The following is a 21,164-nucleotide window of genomic DNA, read 5'->3' as shown; positions in this document are numbered from 1 at the left end:
TTGTGTCTGCTATGCTATCAGCCCCTTAGTCATTAATGTAAACAAACCATCGATCCTTATAACCATTACCTTGGCCACAGTTATTGTCTACCATGTCTAGTAACTGTCAGAGAAAGAGATTAGAAAAAGTCTGGGTACCAAGAAGGGATCAGTTGCTTCAGGATGTTTACATTCAAGTACATATTGAATAATCGTCAGTCTTGTGGCTTAGTAGCCAAGATGATTTATACAGAGTCGTGCCTCCTGTTCAGCATGTGGCTTAGCATCATGTTAACTCTCCTGCTGTCCCACTGATGAAATGTTTACTAAACATGCCTTGTGCAGTCAACACTATTCTGACAAGTATTGATTTAGTGATCAACAAAACAAATACAAGTCTCAATTGTCAATATTACTCCTTGGTGATATGCTAAGGCAATACACTATCAAGTATATAAACAGAAGGATGGTGATTACAATAAGTGGGGTCAAATTAAATAGGTCTGAATTAAGATAGCCATGGAACTGTTTAAATAATGAGACATTTTCATATTTGTTGGTGAATAATCACCAATTTCTTTTTTTTCCATCGATTTCCTGGAATGCTTTACATCTTCTTGGCACTTAGTTGTCCTTCTTCAATGTGTACCAATCACTTGTATTCGATTAGCTTGACTGTGGTGCCCTGATAATTGGGAATACCTATGTGGATCAGCTAAGTGAATTTCACCTTTCCTTTATCCTGAGCCTGGATGATATGTGACTTACTCTTCTATATCATTTATAAGGGTAGGTACTATTAACAGGAGGCTTCCATGGAACCATTTCTTATAAAGTGCTTTAAAGTACTGAACTTTTCCCGTTATACTCCCCTCCTCCTTTGGTTACAGTTGTAGACTTTAGCGTTATTGGCCATAGTTTAGAGGTTGATTCACAATGACAGAAAGATCCACAGCTTGTGCTGTCCATCCTGTGGCCCATTGCTATGAGAGACTGCAAATGTGAGTTGCCAACACCATGCTAATCTTCCTCAGGCTCAAAATATGAATTCTAAACTGTCCAGGTTGATTTGTCTTTTTTGTCTTTCTCCTGTTGAATCTATGGGAGTCTGGCAAGCCAGTTTCAGAGTAACCACTCACCAGGATGTTGACTAGAAACTGACTGTTAAAAAAAAATCTATTAAGAAATGCTTAGGACTTTCCTGCATCCAAAATATTTTCAAATTGTGTGTGTGTGTCTGTCTGTCTGTCTGTATCTGTGTAGGTTTGAGAACACATAAGGTCTGTTGGTGGAGTTTCAGTTGGTTGTATGCTACTCAATGTAAGTGTTGAGAACCAAACTTAGGACGCCTGCAAGAGCCATGTACATCCTCAACTACTGCTCCATCTCTCCAGCCCCAGAGCTTGCTTTCATCTGTGAACAAAGGAGATTTAGGAACTGGCCAGTCATGCATGAATGCAAGGAGTTTCCCATGATTTGCCACAGAAAGCACAAATCAACATCAAAATCCTCATGCGTATAGTTTGCCCCATTCAATAGACTATAAGGTCAACAAAAGTATCATGAATACACCTTAATCCAAATATTTCTTTTTCTTACAACATAGCAAACCACCATAAATTATACCAGGAAAGACTGAGTTCTGATGCTCAAATAGCCCATCAATCTAGTTATATTGTCTCAATATGTGGATGACAATTGATAGTTCCAGTGAGAATACAAAAACATTGTGGAAGTACTTTAACACTCTTACATAAATATGACCCATTAGAGTCACATCTCTAGCCTTTGGTCAGGAACTTGTTCTCCGGTAAAAGACAGATGTGCTTAGTGAATGTTCCATGTTTCTCCTGTCTGTTGACAGTCTGTCAGACACAGCTGACTCACAGCTGATTGTGGGAGGAAGACTATTTTAGTCGGCTTACTCTGCCATATTCTAAAAATCTGAACAATTTTCAGTAACATAAGTGAATAGCATATACCTTGAATGTGAGGTTTTTGTATTTAAGGAAATTGGTTTATTCTCAATAACTTGAAATGTAAGACTCACTTGTCTAAAGACTTTTTTAAAAACAAAAATTTACAAGTCTCTGGTGAACTCACACTAAATTAGGTATCCGCTTCTGTTTGCTTTTCTTCATAGGAGTAATAGTTTCATGTTATTCCCATGAGAAACAGTATTTAAAATATTTAAATTTAGGCATAAACATATTCATACAGTGCTACAGAGAGAAAACAGACATTTTGTCTTCATTTAGTTGAGGAGGAAAGGAGAAGGAAAAGGAAGGGATAGAGAGAATAAGGAGGAGGAAGAAGAGGAAGAAGAATGAGTAGACATTTATTGTGGTAATGTCCATCGTGTGTGTGTGTGTACACACACACACCAACAACTATGTATCAGTACCTATCAACTAGAAACTCCCCATCTGGACCTATGCATTGGCACCTATTCATAGGAAACTATCTATAAGTATTTACCCTTACCTGTCTGCCAGCACCTACTCAACAGTGTGTACCATCCTATGCCAATTCATCTTAATTTATCACTACCTATATAGCAGCATCTATCCACCAACACCTACCTATCAGTACCTACCTAACAGGAACTATGCACAAGTATTTCTCTTGACATACCTGTGGGTCAGCATCAATCTATCAATACCTATTCACTGTGACCTATCTATCCATCAGCACCTATTATCACTGTCTACTGGTTGTCTATATCTTTTGTCTGCCTATCCACTCTTACCTGTTCACCACTCTCTAACCAACTCTCCTTATTTGCACATGTCTGACCTACAGTACCTATTGGCTCATACTTACACATCAAGACATATCTTATGCCTTAACTAAGTTCAAGATGATCAGAGAGTTAAAGTGGAGTGATTCCTTTAAGAAATCATATTCCATGGCACTTGTGATGGTTTATTACTATAATACCAACATTTGAGAAGCTGATCAAGAAGGTTGTCATGAATTTGAGGCTAGTGTGAACTATGTAGTGACTTTTGGGGTAACATGAATATATAATGACACCATCTATGATAAAAATGAAACAATAAATTACTATATTCTCATCTTCAGAATTGAGCTTTGAGATCTCATATGAAATAAATCACTGTAAAACAGGCTTTCCTCCTGAGGTCTGGTAGTTACAAGAATAAATTTCAGGACCATAAAGATATTTATTTAAGTATAGTTTCTTTTAGATGTCATGCTGACCACATGCTTATTCACATTTGCATGAGGATAATAAGTCCAATTTTTAAAATTAAATTTAAAATTATATATGTAAACAGACTTCTCAAAAAATCTTCTCAATTTTATAATTTGATGTGTTAACTTTACTTAATACCTTTTATACTCAGCTGTAAAGCTAACATATCTGTGTGATTTGGAAATCAATTTTGGTCTCATACATATATTAGTTTACTCTCTCAGAATTGTTCCAAAGTTATTAACATTAACAAGAGCAGAACTGTAAAGATGGCATAGCGGTTAAGATGGCCCTACTCACTGGCTGCTCTTCCAGAGGTCCTGAATTCAATTCCAATCATCCTATCACAGATGATGGCTCACAACCATCTATGTGATTTGATGCCTTCTTCTCGCATGTAGGTGTACCTGTAGATAGAGCACTCATAAATAAAATAAATAAATCATTGGCAGGGAGAGAGACACAGAGAGAGAGAGACAGAGAGACAGAGACACAGAGAGACACAGAGAGGAGAGGAGAGAGAGAAAGAGAGAGAGAGAGAGAGAGAGAGAGAGAGAGAGAGAGAGAGAGAGAGAGAGAGAGAGAGAGAGACCTGATGATCACATTTAGTACTGACAATAAATGTACTTCTGTTAGACTAGGTTGGAATAGCAGATGGCATTTTCGATGTGTCTGCTGGCAAATGTGAGTTAGAGATGAAGATGATGAAGTGATGCAGTAAGGTGTGCTGTGTGTCCCTAGAATGGTAAGCAAATGTTAGTTTAAGGCTAATGAGTAAAGAACATACCATTATATGCTAATAGATAAAGTTGATTTGTCTAAAACACATCAGTGTCTCTTCATTAAGCTATCCAATTCCTACTTGGCAGTTAAAAGCATCTCTTGTGGCTAGAACAATGGTTCAGCAACCAGAAACACTTATTGTTCTTCCAGAAGACATAGGCTTCAAAACTGCCTGCAGCTTCAGATCCAGGGTATCTAATACCCTTTCCTGGCTTCTTTGAACATCTGCCTTACTCATGGCAAACAAGAACTCAAGCCAGCACACACACATACACACAAACAATATTTTACAATAATACAATATTTTAAGAGATCTTAAAAACCATCATCTCTTTCACAGGCTCATTATTATCCCCCTGATAAAATACAAATGTTAATCACCCAACGTTCCCCAAATTGCCTGTTTTCTAGAAACACTGTAAATTATAAAGCATATCAGTAAATTTTGAGCATGTGCCATTGAATATGCACATAATTTAGTTATAAATTCTATATATGAATTTCTTTAGTGAATACAAATACAGCTATAGATCCAGGATGCACCAATTCAAATTCTAAATCTGCTTGTATTAAAATCCTACATTGGTGTGATATTAAGCAAAATATTTTATTAATCTCTCTCAATTTCCTTCATTTTAAAATGCAGAACTAACATCATAGTTCTTCATTGTGTTAACACTGTGTTCTTTGTTCATTTAATTTATGTGATACCACCAACTATGAAGGCCCAAGTTTCAGAGAATAATAGTGCTATATTATATGTCAGGTTGTTATTTTAATGCCATTAATTTGTATTTTAGTTTATGTTCTACAGCTTGTGGGAGTGGAGATGCTTTTCATTCCCCAAACCCAAAAAACCCTTCAATCTTAGGAACCCTGCACTGTGTTTGTGTTGTTCTATAGGAAGTCATACAAACATACATGCCTGAACACACAAATATGCACATGTAAACACACATGCATGCAATCATGTACCTGCAAACTCATAACACAATATATTCTAGATTTTTATCTTTTGTTTAAGATTAAATGTAGACTTAGATTCATTTTCTTGGCTCCAGCAAACAAATCAACAACAACAAAAAAAGATTTTGTGGGTAGGATTATAGCATTTATTACATTTTTATCTGAGAATCTGTTACTTGGATGTCTCTGAATGGTTTGTGTCTCTGGAGTGTTTACTCTCTTTTGTAAATGATGATCTTGGCACAAATAACTGGTTATCAGAACTGTTGTAACAAAGATTACAACTCAAGCCACACAAAAGGATAGAATTTGTGGCCCCTTTATTGGAAATTCCTTTTGATTTGCTCCCTAAATCTGACTTTTACATACCACACACCAGACAGATCATCACACAGGTTACCCCAAACCTGACACATTTAATTTGTGTTTAGAAGGAAAAAATTTAGTTTATGGATTGAACACTAAATAGCTGCTATTCTTTATCTAGCTGATGTGAAGTTAAGTTCTTAAAAGGAAGTACAGAAGAAGGAGCAGGGGAGGAAGGAAGGAAGGAAGGAAGGAAGGAAGGAAGGAAGGAAGGAAGGAAGGAAGGAAGGAAGGAAGGAAGGAAGGGAGGAAGGAAGGGAGGGAGGAAGAAAGGGAGGGAGGGAGGGAGGGAGGGAGGGAGGGAGGGAGGGAGGGAGGGAGGGAGGGAGGGAGGGAGGGAGGGAATTTAATCTGAGATGGTTTCTGCCATTTCACTTTCTACTACAGTTGTATGTACAATGTGTTCATCCCACTGTTGAGTTCAAATTTCTTTTCTACTCACCAGTTCCAAGTCTCATTTTTTGTCCCATGCCAATAATTGCTTGTAGCATAGCTTAAAAATACCTGTGTAAAAAAAATGGTAGGTGGGACAATGAGAATTACAAGAGAAAGTCTTGTTCTCAGACATGCTGACAGCCAGAGCTTCAGGGCTCTTTGGGAATCTGAAGTCACAGTTTTAGGAAAGTGAATTAAGAAATCATAACTGCAGCACTGAAACTGTTGTTCTACTTTTCTTCATTTGGGCATCTCCTACATGAGCATACTGTAATCCCTTTCATGACACTTCTCTCAAGTCCCCACATCCCCTCTTCATGACCTCTCCTTCTTCAATTATTTTTGTAGTACATACATACATACAGACAGACAGACACACACACAAACACACACACACACACACACACACACAGAGAGAGAGAGAGAGAGAGAGAGAGAGAGAGAGAGAGAGAGAGAGAGAACCAACCTAGTAAATTTTGCCCTTATTTTCAAGCATTTAAGTCTGACCACTTAGGATTGGGACCTCGTCCAGGAAATGAGCTCTTTCTCACTCCATCCATGTTATAGTTCCCTGTGAAGAGTACCTGTGAGTAAATGGACCACTGGTGTGGTTATGCTGTTGTCAAAGGGACTCTCTGAGGAACACTGAACTGTCATCCCTTCTTTGGTTGCTTCTAACTCTCTACTCTGGCTTAGCTATTAGAATCTCACAACTTTAATTGTTCATGAATTTTAAATGTATTTTCACTCTTATTTGTTTCATACTTGGAAAATATCAATCATCTACAAATCTTAGTTATTGATTTTATGAGAAGGGAAGCTGCTCTGGAATCAATACTGGGCTTTATGAGGTGGCATCGTTTTGTAATGTTTAGTGCACTATGGTTTCTCAACTAAACTTTAAAGTTAACATTATTAACTAGTTTACTTTCTGGCTAAGTGTCCTGACTATCATAAGTCTTCTGGCGTTGTGCCCTTCACAGTAATTTCCTGTATTTAATATAGACATAGTGTGTGTACTGATATAACAACTGCTCTTTAGAAACCAGGATAACATGCTGGTGAATGTGAATTCTGATGCTCTTACTCTCTTACCATTGCCCTTCATTACTCTCTCTGCAATGTTCTCACTTATGAGCTTGTTCACACTCAGAAAGGTAAACAACTGAAAACCTTGTGGTGGCTCATAAATGCTGGTTCAGACCCAAATGTTCTATTTTATTGGAATTCATTTTCCTTGCCCAGAAATGAGCACACTAGATTTCTACACGGGGTCCTGTCCATAATGTACAAATGCAAGTCAATAAATAGCTTATTTATCAACCGTTAGAATGTTGCTATGGGTTGATTTACTTCATTAATTATTCTACAGGTATTTTGTTTTATATGTATCAAGAAACCCAAGCTTGAAGGGATTAAGTACTTGTCTCAATGTATTAAAACAGATACAGAATCAATCCCATTTCTCTTTTTTTTTTTTTTGGGGGGGGGGCAGCCATGTCTAGTCCCTGATTTTAGAGGGATTGTTTCAAGCTTCTCACCATTTACTTTGATGTTGGCTACTGGTTTGCTGTAGATTGCTTTTATCATGTTTAGGTATAGGCCTTGAATTCCTGATCTTTCTAAGACTTTTATCATGAATGGGTGTTGGATCTTGTCAAATGCTTTTTCCTCATCTAATGAGATGATCATGTGGTTTTTGTCTTTGAGTTTGTTTATATACTGGATTACGTTGATGGATTTCTGTATATTGAACCATCCTTGCATCCCTGGGATGAAATCTACTTGATCAGGATGGATGATTGTTTTGATGTGTTCTTGGATTCGGTTAGCAAGAACTTTATTGAGGATTTTTGCATCGATATTCATAAGGGAAATTGGTCTGAAGTTCTCTATCTTTGTTGGGTCTTTTTGTGGTTTAGGTATCAGAGTAATTGTGGCTTCATAAAATGAGTTGGGTAGAGTACCTTCCGTTTCTATTTTGTGGAGTAGTTTGTGAAGAACTGGAATTAGGTCTTCTTTGAAGGTCTCATAGAACTCTGCACAAAACCCATCTGGTCCTGGGCTTTTTTTGGTTGGGAAACTATTAATGACTGCTTCTATTTCTTTGGGGGATATAGGGCTTTTTAGATCATTAACCTGATCTTGATTCAACTTTGGTACCTGGTATCTGTCTAGAAACTTCTCCATTTCATCCAGGTTCTCCAGTTTTGTTGAGTATAGCCTTTGGTAGAAGGATCTGATGGTGTTTTGGATTTCTTCAGGATCTGTTGTTATGTCTCCTTTTTCATTTCTGATTTTGTTAATTAGAATGCTTTCCCTGTGCCCTCTAGTGAGTCTGGCTAAGGGTTTATCTATCTTGTTGATTTTCTCAAAGAACCAGCTCCTTGATTGGTTGATTCTTTGAATAGTTCTTCTTGTTTCCACTTGGTTGAATTCGCCCCTGAGTTTGATTATTTCCTGCCGTCTACTCCTCTTGGGTGAATTTGCTTCCTTTTGTTCTAGTGCTTTTAGGTGTGTTGTCAAGCTGCTAATGTGTGCTCTCTCTAGTTTCTTTTTGGAGGCACTCAGAGCTATGAGTTTTCCTCTTAGAAATGCTTTCATTGCGTCCCATAAGTTTGGGTATGTTGTGGCTTCATTTTCATTGAACTCTAAAAAGTCCTTAATTTCTTTCTTTATTCCTTCCTTGACCAAGGTATCATTGAGAAGAGTGTTGTTCTGTTTCCATGTGAATGTTGGCTTTCTATTATTTATTCTGTTATTGAAGATCAGCCTTATTCCATGGTGATCTGATAGGATGTATGGGACAATTTCAATATTTTTGTATCAGTTGAGGCCTGTTTTGTGACCAATTATGTGGTCAATTTTGGAGAAGGTACCATGAGTTGCTGAGAAGAAGGTATATCCTTTTGTTTTAGGATAGAATGTTCTGTAGATATCTGCCAGATCCATTTGATTCATAACTTCTGTTAGTTTCACTGTGTCCCTGTTTATTTTCTGTTTTCATGATCTGTCCATTGGTGAAAGTGGTGTGTTGAAGTTTCCCACTATTATTGTGTGAGGTGCAATGTGTGCTTTGAGATTTACTAAAGTTTCTTTAATGAATGTGGCTGCCTTTGTATTTGGAGCATATATATTCAGGATTGATAGTTCCTCTTGGAGGATTTTACCTTTGATGAGTATGAAGTGTCCCTCCCTGTCTTTTTTAATGACTTTGGGTTGGAAGTCAATCTTATCAGATATTAGAATGGCTACTCCAGCTTGTTTTTTCATACCATTTGCTTGGAAAATTGTTTTCCAGCCTTTCATTCTGAGGTAGTGTCTATCTTTTTCTCTGAGATGAGTTTCCTGTAAGCAGCAAAATGTTGGGTCTTGTTTGTGTAGCCAGTTTGTTAGTCTATGTCTTTTTATTGGGGAGCTGAGTCTATTGATATTAAGAGATAATAAGGAAAGGTAATTGTTGCTTCCTTTTATTTTTGTTGTTAGAGTTGGCATTCTGTTCTTGTGGCTGTCTTCTTTTTTGTTTGTTGAGGGATTACTTTCTTACTTTTTCTAGGGCGTGATTTCCTTCTGTCTTAGTCAGGGTTTCTATTCCTGCACAAACATCATGACCAAGAAGCAAGTTGAGGAGGAAAGGGTTTATTTGGCTTACACTTCCATGCTGCTGTTCATCACCAAAGGAAGTCAGGACTGGAACTCAGACAGGTCAGGGAGCAGGAGCTGATACAGAGGCCATGGAGGGATGTTCTTTACTGGCTTGCCTCCCCTGGCTTGCTCAGTCTGCTCTCATAGAACCCAAGACAACCAGCCCAGAGATGGTCCCACCCACAAGGGGCCTTTCCCCCTTGATCACTAATTGAGAAAATGCCTTACAGTTAGATCTCATGGAGGCATCTCCTCAACTGAAGCTCCTTTCTCTGTGATAACTCCAGCTGTGTCAAGTTGACACAAAACTAGCCAGTACACCTTCCTTGTATTGTTTTTTTTTTTTTTTCTGTTATTATCCTTTGAAGGTCTGGATTCGTGGAAAAATAATGTGTGAATTTGGTTTTGTCGTGGAATACTTTGGTTTCTCCATATATGGTAATTGAGAATTTGGCTGGGTATAGTAGCCTGGGCTGGCATTTGTGTTCTCTTAGTGTCTGTAGAACATCTGTCCAGGCTCTTCTGGCTTTCATAATCTCTGGTGAAAAGTCTGGTGTAATTCTGATAGGCCTGCCTTTATATGTTACTTGACCTTTCTCCCTTGCTGCTTTTAATGTTCTATCTTTATTTAGTGCATTTGTTGTTCTGATTATTATGTGTCGGGAGGAATTTCTTTTCTGGTCCAGTATTTGGAGTTCCGTAGGTTTCTTGTATGATCATGGGCATCTCTTTCTTTAGGTTTGGGAAGTTTTCTTCTAAAATTTTGTTGAAGATATTTGCTGGCCCTTTAAGTTGAAAAATCTTTCGTCTCATCAACTCCTATTATCTGTAGGTTTGGTATTCTCATTGTGTCCTAAATTTCCTGGATGTTTTGAGTTAGGATCCTTTTGCGTTTTGTATTTTCTTTGATTGTTGTGCCGAAGTTCTCTATGGAATTTCTGCACCTGAGATTCTCTCTTCCATCTCTTGTATTCTGTTGCTGATGCTCGCATCTATGGTTCCAGATTTCTTTCCTAGGGTTTCTATCTCCAGTGTTGCCTCACTTTGGGTTTTCTTTATTGTGTCTACTTCCCTTTTTAGGTCTAGTATAGTTTTGTTCATTTCCATCACCTGTTTGGATGTGTTTTCCTGTTTTTCTTTGAGGACTTCTACCTGTTTGGTTGTGTTTTCCTGTTTTTCTTTAAGGACTTGTAACTCTTTAGCAATGTTCTACTGTATTTCTTTAAGTGAGTTATTAAAGTCCTTCTTGATGTCCTCTACCATCATCATGAGATATGCTCTTAAATCCGGGTCTAGCTTTTCGGTTGTGTTGGGGTGCCCAGGACTAGGTGGGGTGGGAGTGCTGCGTTCTGATGATGGTGAGTGGTCTTGATTTCTGTTAGTAGGATTCTTGCATTTGCCTTTCACCATCTGGTAATCTCTGGGGCTGTGCAGAATATACTCGGCGGGGTCCCGGAACCAAGATGTCTGTTGCTGATGCTCAGGCAAAAAGCTCCCTCTCTGCTCAGACCCTTTTCCTCTGTCTGGTAGGTGGCCAGATGTCTGGGGCCTGTGCAGAATACACTCGCCCCAGAACAAGATGTCTGCTGCAGATGCACAGGCAAAGCGTTCCTGGGCCGGTTGGATCCATAACCACTGGCCAGAAAAGTGGCCAGCTGTCTGGGGCCCGAAAAGGGGGCTGCCTTAGAAGCTCTGTGGCTCCCCCCCCCCCGTCCCAGAAGCTTTTAGCTTCTGTATTCCATACTCTCACCTGTGCAGAATACACTCGGCGGGGTCCTGGAACCAGGATGTCTGCTGCTGCTGATGCTCAGGCTAGGTGCTCCCTCTCAGCTCAGACCCCTTTCCTCTGTCTGGTAGGTGGTCAGATGTCTGGGGCCTATGCAGAATACACTTGGTGGGGTCCTGGAACCAAGATGTCTGCTGCCGATGCACAGGCAAAGCGTTCCTGGGCCGGTTGGATCCCTAACCACTGGTCAGAAAAGTGGCCAGCTGTCTGGGTCCTGAAAAGGGGGCTGCCTTAGAAGCTCTGTGGCTCCCCCAGTCCCAGAAGCTTTTAGCTTCTGTATTCCATACTCTCACCTGTGCAGAATACACTCAGAACCAGAATGTCTGCTGCCGATGCTCAGGTGCTCCCTCTCCTCTCAGACCCCTTTCCTCCGGCCAGAAGGTGGCTGGAAGTCTGAGGCCTGTGCATAACAAAGATGTCTTTAATATAGATTCTTACATTCTTTGTCTTTTAACTTTATTGTCTTAGTAATAGATGTCGCTAATTCACATGATACAAGTACAGATAGGAAGGATTTTGTCGTTGACTTTTTTTCTTCATTATATAGTCAGTACACACAATCTATGTTTAGTATGTGATACAAGGTTGCTACTGTTTGTATAAGGATATGATTGAATTAATTCCAATAGGAAATAAGAGGGCAGCATTCCTAAGACAAATGGAAAGAAAACATTAAATTTTTCTTGTACGTAATATAAACCACAACAAAATGGAAGGAATACATTCAGGGAATCACAAACCAAAGTTGTACAAATACCATGCATCTGTTGGTAACAAATGTCTCCAAACTTCATGTTCCTAAGTCAGTGACAATTTATGACAAAAAAAAAAAATGTTGTTGCCTTTGGTTAAAAGAGTTCTTATAGATAAGGCAAGATTAGAATATGCATCTTTCTTTTCATTAGAAATAGATTCTTCTCTTATACAATACATCCTGACCACAATTTCTCCTCCATCCATTCCTCCCAGATCCCCCCACTTCCTCTCTCCAAGATCTCTCCCATTCCCTCCTTTTCCCTTCATAAAAGATTAAGCATCCAAGACACATCACCCAAACACAACAAAACAAGATACAATAAGACAAGGCAAAAACCCTCAAATTGAGGCTGGACAGGGCAACTCAATAGGAAGAAAAGAGTCCCAAGAGCAGGCAAAAAGTCAGAGACAGACATGTTCCACTTACCAGGTCTTCTTGTTTGTTTGTTTGTTTGGTTGGTTGTTGGTTTTTTTTTTTTTTTAATATATATCTTTCAAATAAGAAGTTACTCTTACTTTTACTGAAGAGTCCTGTTACAACATTTGAAGAAATGAAAAGATGAGCTAGGATAAATTGAAAAGAGGAAGACCAAGTATTGCTGTATTAATCTTACTGGAATACCACAACAAAATGTTGTAGACTGAGAGCTCATGTGAAACATGCCTGTATACCTGTCCAGGCTAAAGTGTCCATTTTCAGGGTCTCCTTGGCTTGGTTTTGAGAGAGTACGTTTTCTGTCCTGGTGATTTGGAGATTGTAGCTTTACATGGAGTGTTCGTGTGATATTTATATTTTATAAAGAGACAGAGAGAGTGTGCTTTATTTAAACCTAATTATATTCTCAATTGCTCTATCATCAAATGAAAAATTAAAAATCAAATAGACAGTCAAGCATCAACTCAGCAAGTCGTAGAGATTCAGTCCCTCAGAGTTAGAAACATCTTATTGGAGAATAAGAAGACTTACAAATGTACAAATAAAGTTTTGAGTTAGTCTTTACACAGGTATTCCAACCCTTGAGACTCAAGTCCTTATTTATTCATATCATGCTGTTTTTGCATACATATCAAACGACTGTGTGACTTTGTAATTTTAATATGAAAATTAAACTTAGAGGCCATATTCTCTTTCTTTTATTCTTTTGCACAGAAGTACAAATGCGTAGAGTAGATTACAGCATTTGCTGAAATGCTTTGCCTTTCTTTTCTGTTACAGGCCCAACAACTCACTGAACTGGAACAAAAGCTAGCTGTAGCCAAAAATGAACTTGAGAAAGCAGCTCTTGACAGGGTAAGTTCACTTCCAGGAGCCATTGCAACGTTGGTTTCAGTAACACAGGATATGCTTACTGCTACCTGTGATTATCCACTGAAATTTTTAGACATTCTGCCCAAAAGCTGTGTATAGAATTCCCAAATGCCCCACATCATCCTTGGACTCCAAGTTCTCCTCATTTTTTATTTTATTTTTTTTTTTCTGCCTCAGTAAAGTGAATGAACACTGTGAATTTACGGCTTCATTTTTCTTCTATCTCACTGATTCATTTATTCCATAACACCATGGGTAAACTTACTTAATGTGAAATTCATGTTACTTGTGTGTTACATTTTCTTTGTACTCTGGATGAATGAGTACAAAGAGAATGGAAGTAACCACTGACATCAGATTGTTAAAAAGTGTCTTAAATGCCTATGCCCTAGAACTGCTCATCACATTAGAGAACTTGGAAACATGCCCAAGAATATTACACGTAGCAATAATTATGTCAATAAGAGAATATATTGAACTTCATACATACTGTATAGTCATATTTTGGAATACTAGACCAAACATAAAAATTACTAATAAAATATATCTTGTCTATAAGTTGTAATTTCCCAGACATGTAAAAATTATTTAAAGTATTTATGGCAATAGGTTAAGTAAAATAATAAATATCAAAATTTTGGATGTAATTGTTTTCTAAAAAATATACGGTAGATGGCTGCAAAGAACACTTGAATATAACTCACATTTCACCCTCCACTTATTGAATAGATATAGAGAAATAGTCTGTATATATACACATTGCCTGTAAGTTATGCATGTATTATATATGTAGATATAGACCTTAGGTACATGTTGCCTTTGTTTTATAAATATTTGTCTATCTGTGTGTAATTTATATACACTATAGTTGAATTAAGACGTTATTAACATGCCTTTGCACATTCAATTCAGACTCCTGCTAACTTCATACATAATATCATTTTCTCTATAGCCCTGTGATTCTCAAAATCATCTTGGTTAAACTTAAAGTGTTCCACTCTCTGTTAAGAACTCTCTATGCTATGATCACTATTTAGGGATCATGCTGTCAATAATATTGAGCAAGAAAAACCATTGCATTTGTGGACTTATATTTCAATAATTCACGATATCAACTCAGAGGATTTGTACAGAAAAGAAATTGCCTTCTAATTACCCAATTTGAACTGTGTTTTGTTGTGGAAGAGGCAGGAATGAGACCATGTAGGACTGGTTCCCTTTGGAGATCTTCAGATTTCATACTTTAGGAAACTTAATACTGTGTGCATATTTTGACACTATACCTACACTGTGTGGTAGGTTTGAAGACCAGTCTAAATGCTGCTGTTTAGGGATATGACTCTATCTCTCATTAGCACATTTCTCCACTTTGTTATGATCTACACATCTTCACAGCTGGCTTATGTGACATCTCAAACATATTATGTAGACTCTTTCATAACAGAGAAATTAGAAAGGAAATATCCTGATTGTTAATGGCATTCCTTTGTAAGATTTGAAGCTCTGAAACAAATTAATATTTAAATAAGTAAGTAGAGATCTACTAAAACTTAGTTTTTTGGAATGGCTATTTATTCATTTATTCACATTATTAACATTTGATAATTCAAGGTAGGATGACTTTCATTCTATGGAGTAGGTTAGGCATAATTTATTTTACCAAAATTAGTTTTATAAAAATTTAATTTATCATTTTCCAGTGACAATTCATCTCATCTCACACAGCACACACTCCACCACTTTTTACAAAAGACATAGAAATTGTATAGATCTGGTTGAAAGAAAAAAACCAAGAAGAATATTCAATTCACACTAAGAAACTATTATCTGTCTCAGCTGCCACTTTTTCTGAAAAAAAAAAAAAAGCATTATATCCCAATAAGATGCTAAGTCCTCAAGTTCCTGAAGCAGTCCCCAACTTCTAAGATGTTATCATTTATGGCCATTGAATTATATTTTCCTTATATGTTCTTCCTGATTGAATGCTAGATAATTATTTAATTTGTCAGTGGTTATATAGTTTTCAAATAGCTTTTGTGAAATGCTATTATGTTAAGCACTATAGGAATTAGAAAGTATATGAGACGTGATCTTTGTTCCCATATAAAATATAATGAACCAATCAGAAAATGAGACTTTCTGATCCATGAAGTAATAGAATAATAATATAAAATGAATCTGGAAATTGCAAATATTTATGGATAGCACCAAATCTCAAAACCATAAAACATTGTATTGTTTAGAAATGGGTTTATGTCACAGAACTCAGGGCTTCTGCAGACTGTTTCCTTCCCCTTTAGTTCTGTGCCCTTGTCCCATTATTCATCACTCTCATGTGCACCCTTGTGCAGTGAGCCCATATCCTGCCATAGCCTCTATTAGTCTGAGAGTCTGAGAGCTGAAAGTCTCCAGGGAAAGTACCCCTGTGTTTAAGTAATCACTTTTGTTGAATGGCTGTGTTCAGACCTTCCCAGTGCTATGCTTCATAGAGGTCAGGCACAGCACTTAGATTTTTAAAGGTGATTTGAGAGTTATATGCATAAAAACTAAATTGATGGGAATATTGCCTGTCACATGGAAAAACCCAGAAAGCCTATCCATTAGTGTTACTAGTGAATAAAGTTAGATTGCTTTTCTGTGAAGAGAATTTTGTCTTTAACCTTTAATATTCTGTCACCTCTTTTTTGGTATGTAGAACTATAAAAAGCATTTCCCATTATTAGGGATTGATTTTAAGAAATATCAAGCAAGATACAAATAAAGTTTAAAAACCAAAGCTCTAAATCCAGGTGGAAAGGCTCTATCAATCTACGATGGACAAAAACTACAGTTTAAAAGAATTGTTCCTCCCCACTCTTTCACATTTATATAAGACGTTTTTTACTCACCTTTTACCTTTTAAATATCCTGTGTCTCATGTTCACATAACTTTAACTATACTGTAAGAACAACTTCACATTCCAACTTTGTCCTCACTGATCTTTCTAATGAATGAAGTGTTAGTTTATAATACCAAAATAAACGAAGCAAAACCCCTCAACATCTGTGAATCAGAGTTTTCAGAAGGTGTATTATTTATCCAGCTACCACGGAAGTATATTGAAAATTGGGCATTTTAGCTACAAAATTCCCAACTTCAAGAGTGGAGGGTACAACAAATGAAAGAAGTGGTTGGGAAGGAAAGGATAAACCAAGACTTACATGAGAAGAGAATAGTTCTCTTCTAGATCCAGGGGAAATAGGTACAGAGGAAAGCATGCAACGTATGTTATCTCATACTCCAGTTAGGGACATCCTGTTATAGTAAACTTCAAAGGAAATAGAAGCTTTGGTAGAGTGGAAGGATGGTGATTATGTAATGGGTTGTGCGGTCAGGTCATTGTTGCGGCAGACCCTGTGCAGACACAACACTAACAGCATCAGAAACAGACTTGTTCAGTCAGAGGCTCTTTCTTGAAGAGAGAGGGTTAGAAAGAGAATGACACTAATTCTGATGACAAATATCACACCATGGTCTCTGGTAGGATCTGTCTAGACTGTCAACAAATAATTATACCAAAGTGTAAGACAAGTGGTCCTAGCGCAGTCTGTAGTCCCAAGAATGAAAGCCAGGAGGGACGACCTTAAAAACAGCTTGAAGCAAAAAGTACAGATCATTCTCTTCCTCTTCTTCTTGAATGGTTAGAGAGTTTGTGTGTGTCATTTGAAACCATGACTTCATGGTTTCATTCTTTATTACTTTTAGCATCTGAATTGAGTTATTCCTCTGACTTAGAGATTTATTAACCCACTGAGAATACTCTTTAATCCCTCCATCCCCAAGACCATTAAAGATTCCTTGGAAGTTCCCTGTGCTTAGGCATTCAATTTTCACATGTTGCACTGTTTCTCCTAGAACCTTCTAGGAGTGAAAGCCTAGCCTAAATATCCCTTCCTATTGTCCCCATGCAGAGTGTGTAGTTTCACCTTAACAGTGCCAATCTCTTAAGAAGTTATATGCAGTTTATTGGTACCTGTCCCATGCCTACCACTTTAACCAAACCTGCATAGATTTGTCACTGAACTACTTACATGTCACATCCTTCTGCTGCATGTTCTGCTTTGAAGATATGTAATAAACCTCACTAAACACAATGGACAAATACCCTCTCACAGCCTGATAGTTATCTCTTGAAATGTTCTCCATCTAACTAGTTAGTCCATTGCTTTTTAATTCATCCACACACACATTTCATTATGGAAGCAGAACACAGCCAGAGTATTTGCCAGGATGCAGCATCTGTGACCAGTATCTGACACTGTCCTTGCCCTCTGAGGCCTCTTGAGCTTCATTTCTTCTGGGATACTAGTCTTCCATAGCCCCATTAGAATTACCTACCAAATTTTGCTTCTATGTTTCCTATAATTATCTGGCCTGAAGTTTCAAACTGTTCTGAATCAACTTGCAAACTAGTTGTAATGGCTTCTAGACAACATGATCAGGTCTATAGAAGCAAGAAACCCATAGCTTGGTATCCATACTATTTCTGCCTAAGGCCTGTTTCCCAGTGTCCCATTCCCTCATCCTAGTCTCTCCATCCATCACTGTGATCCCAGCTGTGCACAAGGTATTCAAGAATAGAACCAAGTGAAGACACTACATTGAACCAGGACAAGAAACTTCATTTGAAAACCTGTCTGTAGTTGAATGGAGTGAGTGTAGGCTAAGACCAATGTGGGAAATGTGGTAATAAGAACCACAGGTTAAAATGTCAATCCTTCCCTCTCTTTCAGGAATCACAGATGAAAGCAATGAAAGAGACCGTACAACTCTGCTTGTCATCAGTTTTCCGTGATCAGCCTCCTCCTTTGAGTCTCATGCCATCAAATCCAACCCAGATGTTACATCCACCCAGGACTGTTGCTTCCAGGATTCCAGAAGCCAGGATAAAAAGCAAGGTACTTTGTTGCAGTAAATCTCTCCAACCCAAATATGCCCCAGTAAATGAAAACACAACACAATTAATATGATTACATGCTTTGTGCCTAGATTGGGCAGATCTACCACTACACTACCATCTTCTACAGCTTATGAGACCCCTTAAAACTTGCAGTTTCTCTAGGCCATGTGCTTCTCTGCTCTGCTTTTCTCCTTCTTCCTCCTCCTCTGCATTCTCTAGATCTTCCATTTTCTCCTTCTCTCTCTCCTTCTGCTCCACCTTCCCTTTTATCTGCCCGATCATCAGCTCTCCTTTATTTTACAAATTAAGGTGGGAATCTGGATTATAGGAAAATCAGCTGACTCATTCCTTGTTCGCAACCACTCAAAGGAGAACAGAATTAACATCAAACATAATTAGCCCCAGGGCTACCTACAATAGTACTTCATCTCCATGTGTTACCAGTAATGACTAATAAAGCATTGTCTTAAAGATCAATGAAGGAGCTAGAGAAAGTAACCAAGGAGCTAAAGTGGTCTGCAACCCTATATAAGGAACAACAATATGATCTAACCAGTACCCCCCAGAGCTGTGTCTCTAGTTGCATATGTAGTAGAGGATGCCCTAGTCGACCATCAATGGGAGGAGAGGCCCTTGGTATTGTGAAGATCATATGCCCCAGTACAGGGGAATGCCAGGGCCAGGAAGCAGGAGTGAGTGGGTTGAGGAGCAGGGTTGGGGGAGGGTATAGGGGGGTTTTGAGGATAGTATTTGAAATGTAAATGAAGAAAATATCTAATTAAAAAAAAGCATAACCTCTATGTGTACCTACCACACTGGACCCAACTAGGACACCAAATTCACCGACTCATCAGGCAGCTCCCAGCAGAAAGTAGCTCAGGATGCAGTCCCAGAGAAGCCTGGCAGAAAGCAATGTTGCATTATTGAAGACCTTAGGTTGTAAGTGGGAAATTGTCACTGTTGACATTACTACAACAACAACAACCAAAAGGATATAAAAACAATGAATTTTAAGTGTTTTATAAAAAAGACTTGTATTACATTCTCAACCCAGATATGAACTTTCTTTGGAAATATAAGCAACATTCCTCATACATGTTAAAGTTAAGTATATAACATTCAGCCCATGAGAATCATTTCACAGTATGCAAAGATATTCACACACACACACACACACACACACACACACACACACACACACACACACACACAAACTCACTACATAGCTTTTCAATTAGATAATTTTGTGTTGGCTTCTACTCACTTTTTAAGAGGAATTTTGATGTGCCTCCCTATTTCAGAGCAACTGATCTGTAAGTTGTCTCATCAAATCCCATAATACCTGACTATCAGAGGAGACTCTGGGGCTTCTACCCCACTTCCTTTCATTCTCTACAGAAACCTGTTGTTGGGCTCTGTGTGTCAATAAACACAGACAGACTGTAGGAGCTGTTGGAGAGAGGAGTTTTGTTTCAGTCTGTGCTCTTGAAGGAACAGCCTCCCTTGTTAGTTTTTCACTATTAGGATGTCTATTGTACATAGCAGCCTGACTTAAAAATCTAAGCTGCACAGGTAAGGGCTAAAAACACTGGCAAAACAGGAGTGCAAAGGTGATCTCTGTGCTACACATGAACTTAATTCTTGTTTATTTCTTACTCTTCTGATTCCAGCATTGTTACTTACAATTGTGGGCATAAGACATTTATTTTATGTAATCTCTTGATATATTAACATACCATCCTGTAAAAAAATTCATGAAACTGTATTTCTACTGTTTCCTTTTATCACCTTTGCCCTGATTATGTGTTGAAAGATACTCATAATTTTAAAGAAAATGTTTTCCATACATTTTTCTGTCCTTCTCTTGAACATTCTAGGTTTAAAATATTTGATTATTTATATCGCAAATGATACAAGCACATAAAACTGTACTGTTTTATGTTCATCAGAGAGGGTACTCAGCAAGTTTCTTGAAATTACTGAATGTACACTCTCCAAAAAACCTCATAGTAGAGGGTAAGCCATGGCCTGTTTTCTCTAGTTGTACACTGGGGACAGGAACAAAACCCTCATCTAGAACTGATGACTTCCAGCAAAGTATGCCCTCAATTCTGTGATCATGTGACTTTTGTCTCTAACTCAAACAAGATAAAATTGTTTCAATGAATTACAGATCTGGGTTCTTTAAGATCTTAAATATATGGAGGAAATTACTAAGGATGCTTTTTATTGATTTTCTAGGATTTAATGTCCTGTCATTGAAATTAATAAATATTTATTATCTGTCTTAGTTTAACACTGAAAAGAGCTGAAAGGATTTAAGCAAGCAGTTTGTAGATTGCTTATTTGTCAAAAACCAATAATAAAAAAAATCCAATTGTTTAAGATGAATTTCAATAAATCTAGGCTAATGTAATATGCAGTATTGTATTTTAGAGATTAACATTAAAAGCTTTTCTAATGTTTATGTTTTGTCTATGTTTTTCTTCTTCTTAATAGTGGCAGAAATTGTGTTTTATGTGTGCTCGGGGCATAATCTCTTTGCAGGCACCTAGCAGACAATATTGTTCTAAGCCCTGAATCGTATAACATGGTGTAGTATATACAAGAAAATCAAACTCATAAGTCATGAGAGACTTTTTTCTATATAAAAGAAAAATAACATGCTTTGTGTATGGAGGTAGAGATTGAACACAGGGCTTTGCACAACTTAGGCAAATAATTTCCCATGAAGCTACAGTCTCAGCCCAAACATTGGCTGTTTATTTGCTTGTTTGTTTGCTTGCTTGTTTCTCTCTTTGAGACAGGGTGTCACAATCTGCACCTGGCTCGCTTAAAACACTACATGGACCAAGTTGACCTTGAATTGACAGAGATCTGCCAGTTTCTTTCTATTAAGAGCTGGATTTAAAGTCTTGGCCCATACATAAACTTTAAATTAGCACACTTAACTCATTAGCCATTAAATAAAGTTCCTGTAGC

The 21,164-nt window shown here is 37.8% G+C and overlaps 1 protein-coding gene across 4 annotated transcripts in view; it reads left to right on the top strand.

Moving 5' to 3' along the window:
* Positions 1-21,164, top strand: part of Luzp2 (leucine zipper protein 2) — a 393,196-nt gene that overhangs the window by 324,025 nt on the left and 48,007 nt on the right. For all 4 annotated transcript variants that reach the window (XM_029479976.1, XM_021168299.3, XM_029479978.2 and 1 more), the window contains 2 exons: positions 13,150-13,224; positions 18,016-18,180. In XM_029479976.1, coding sequence (XP_029335836.1) covers positions 13,150-13,224; positions 18,016-18,180 — 240 coding nt within the window. The remainder of the gene's footprint in view (positions 1-13,149; positions 13,225-18,015; positions 18,181-21,164) is intronic.

Source organism: Mus caroli, unplaced genomic scaffold, assembly GCF_978045245.1.
Source record: "Mus caroli unplaced genomic scaffold, Mus_caroli_1 scaffold_8, whole genome shotgun sequence".
NCBI classification, from domain to species: Eukaryota; Metazoa; Chordata; class Mammalia; order Rodentia; family Muridae; genus Mus; species Mus caroli.
This window is presented reverse-complemented; position numbering and strand designations above follow the sequence as displayed.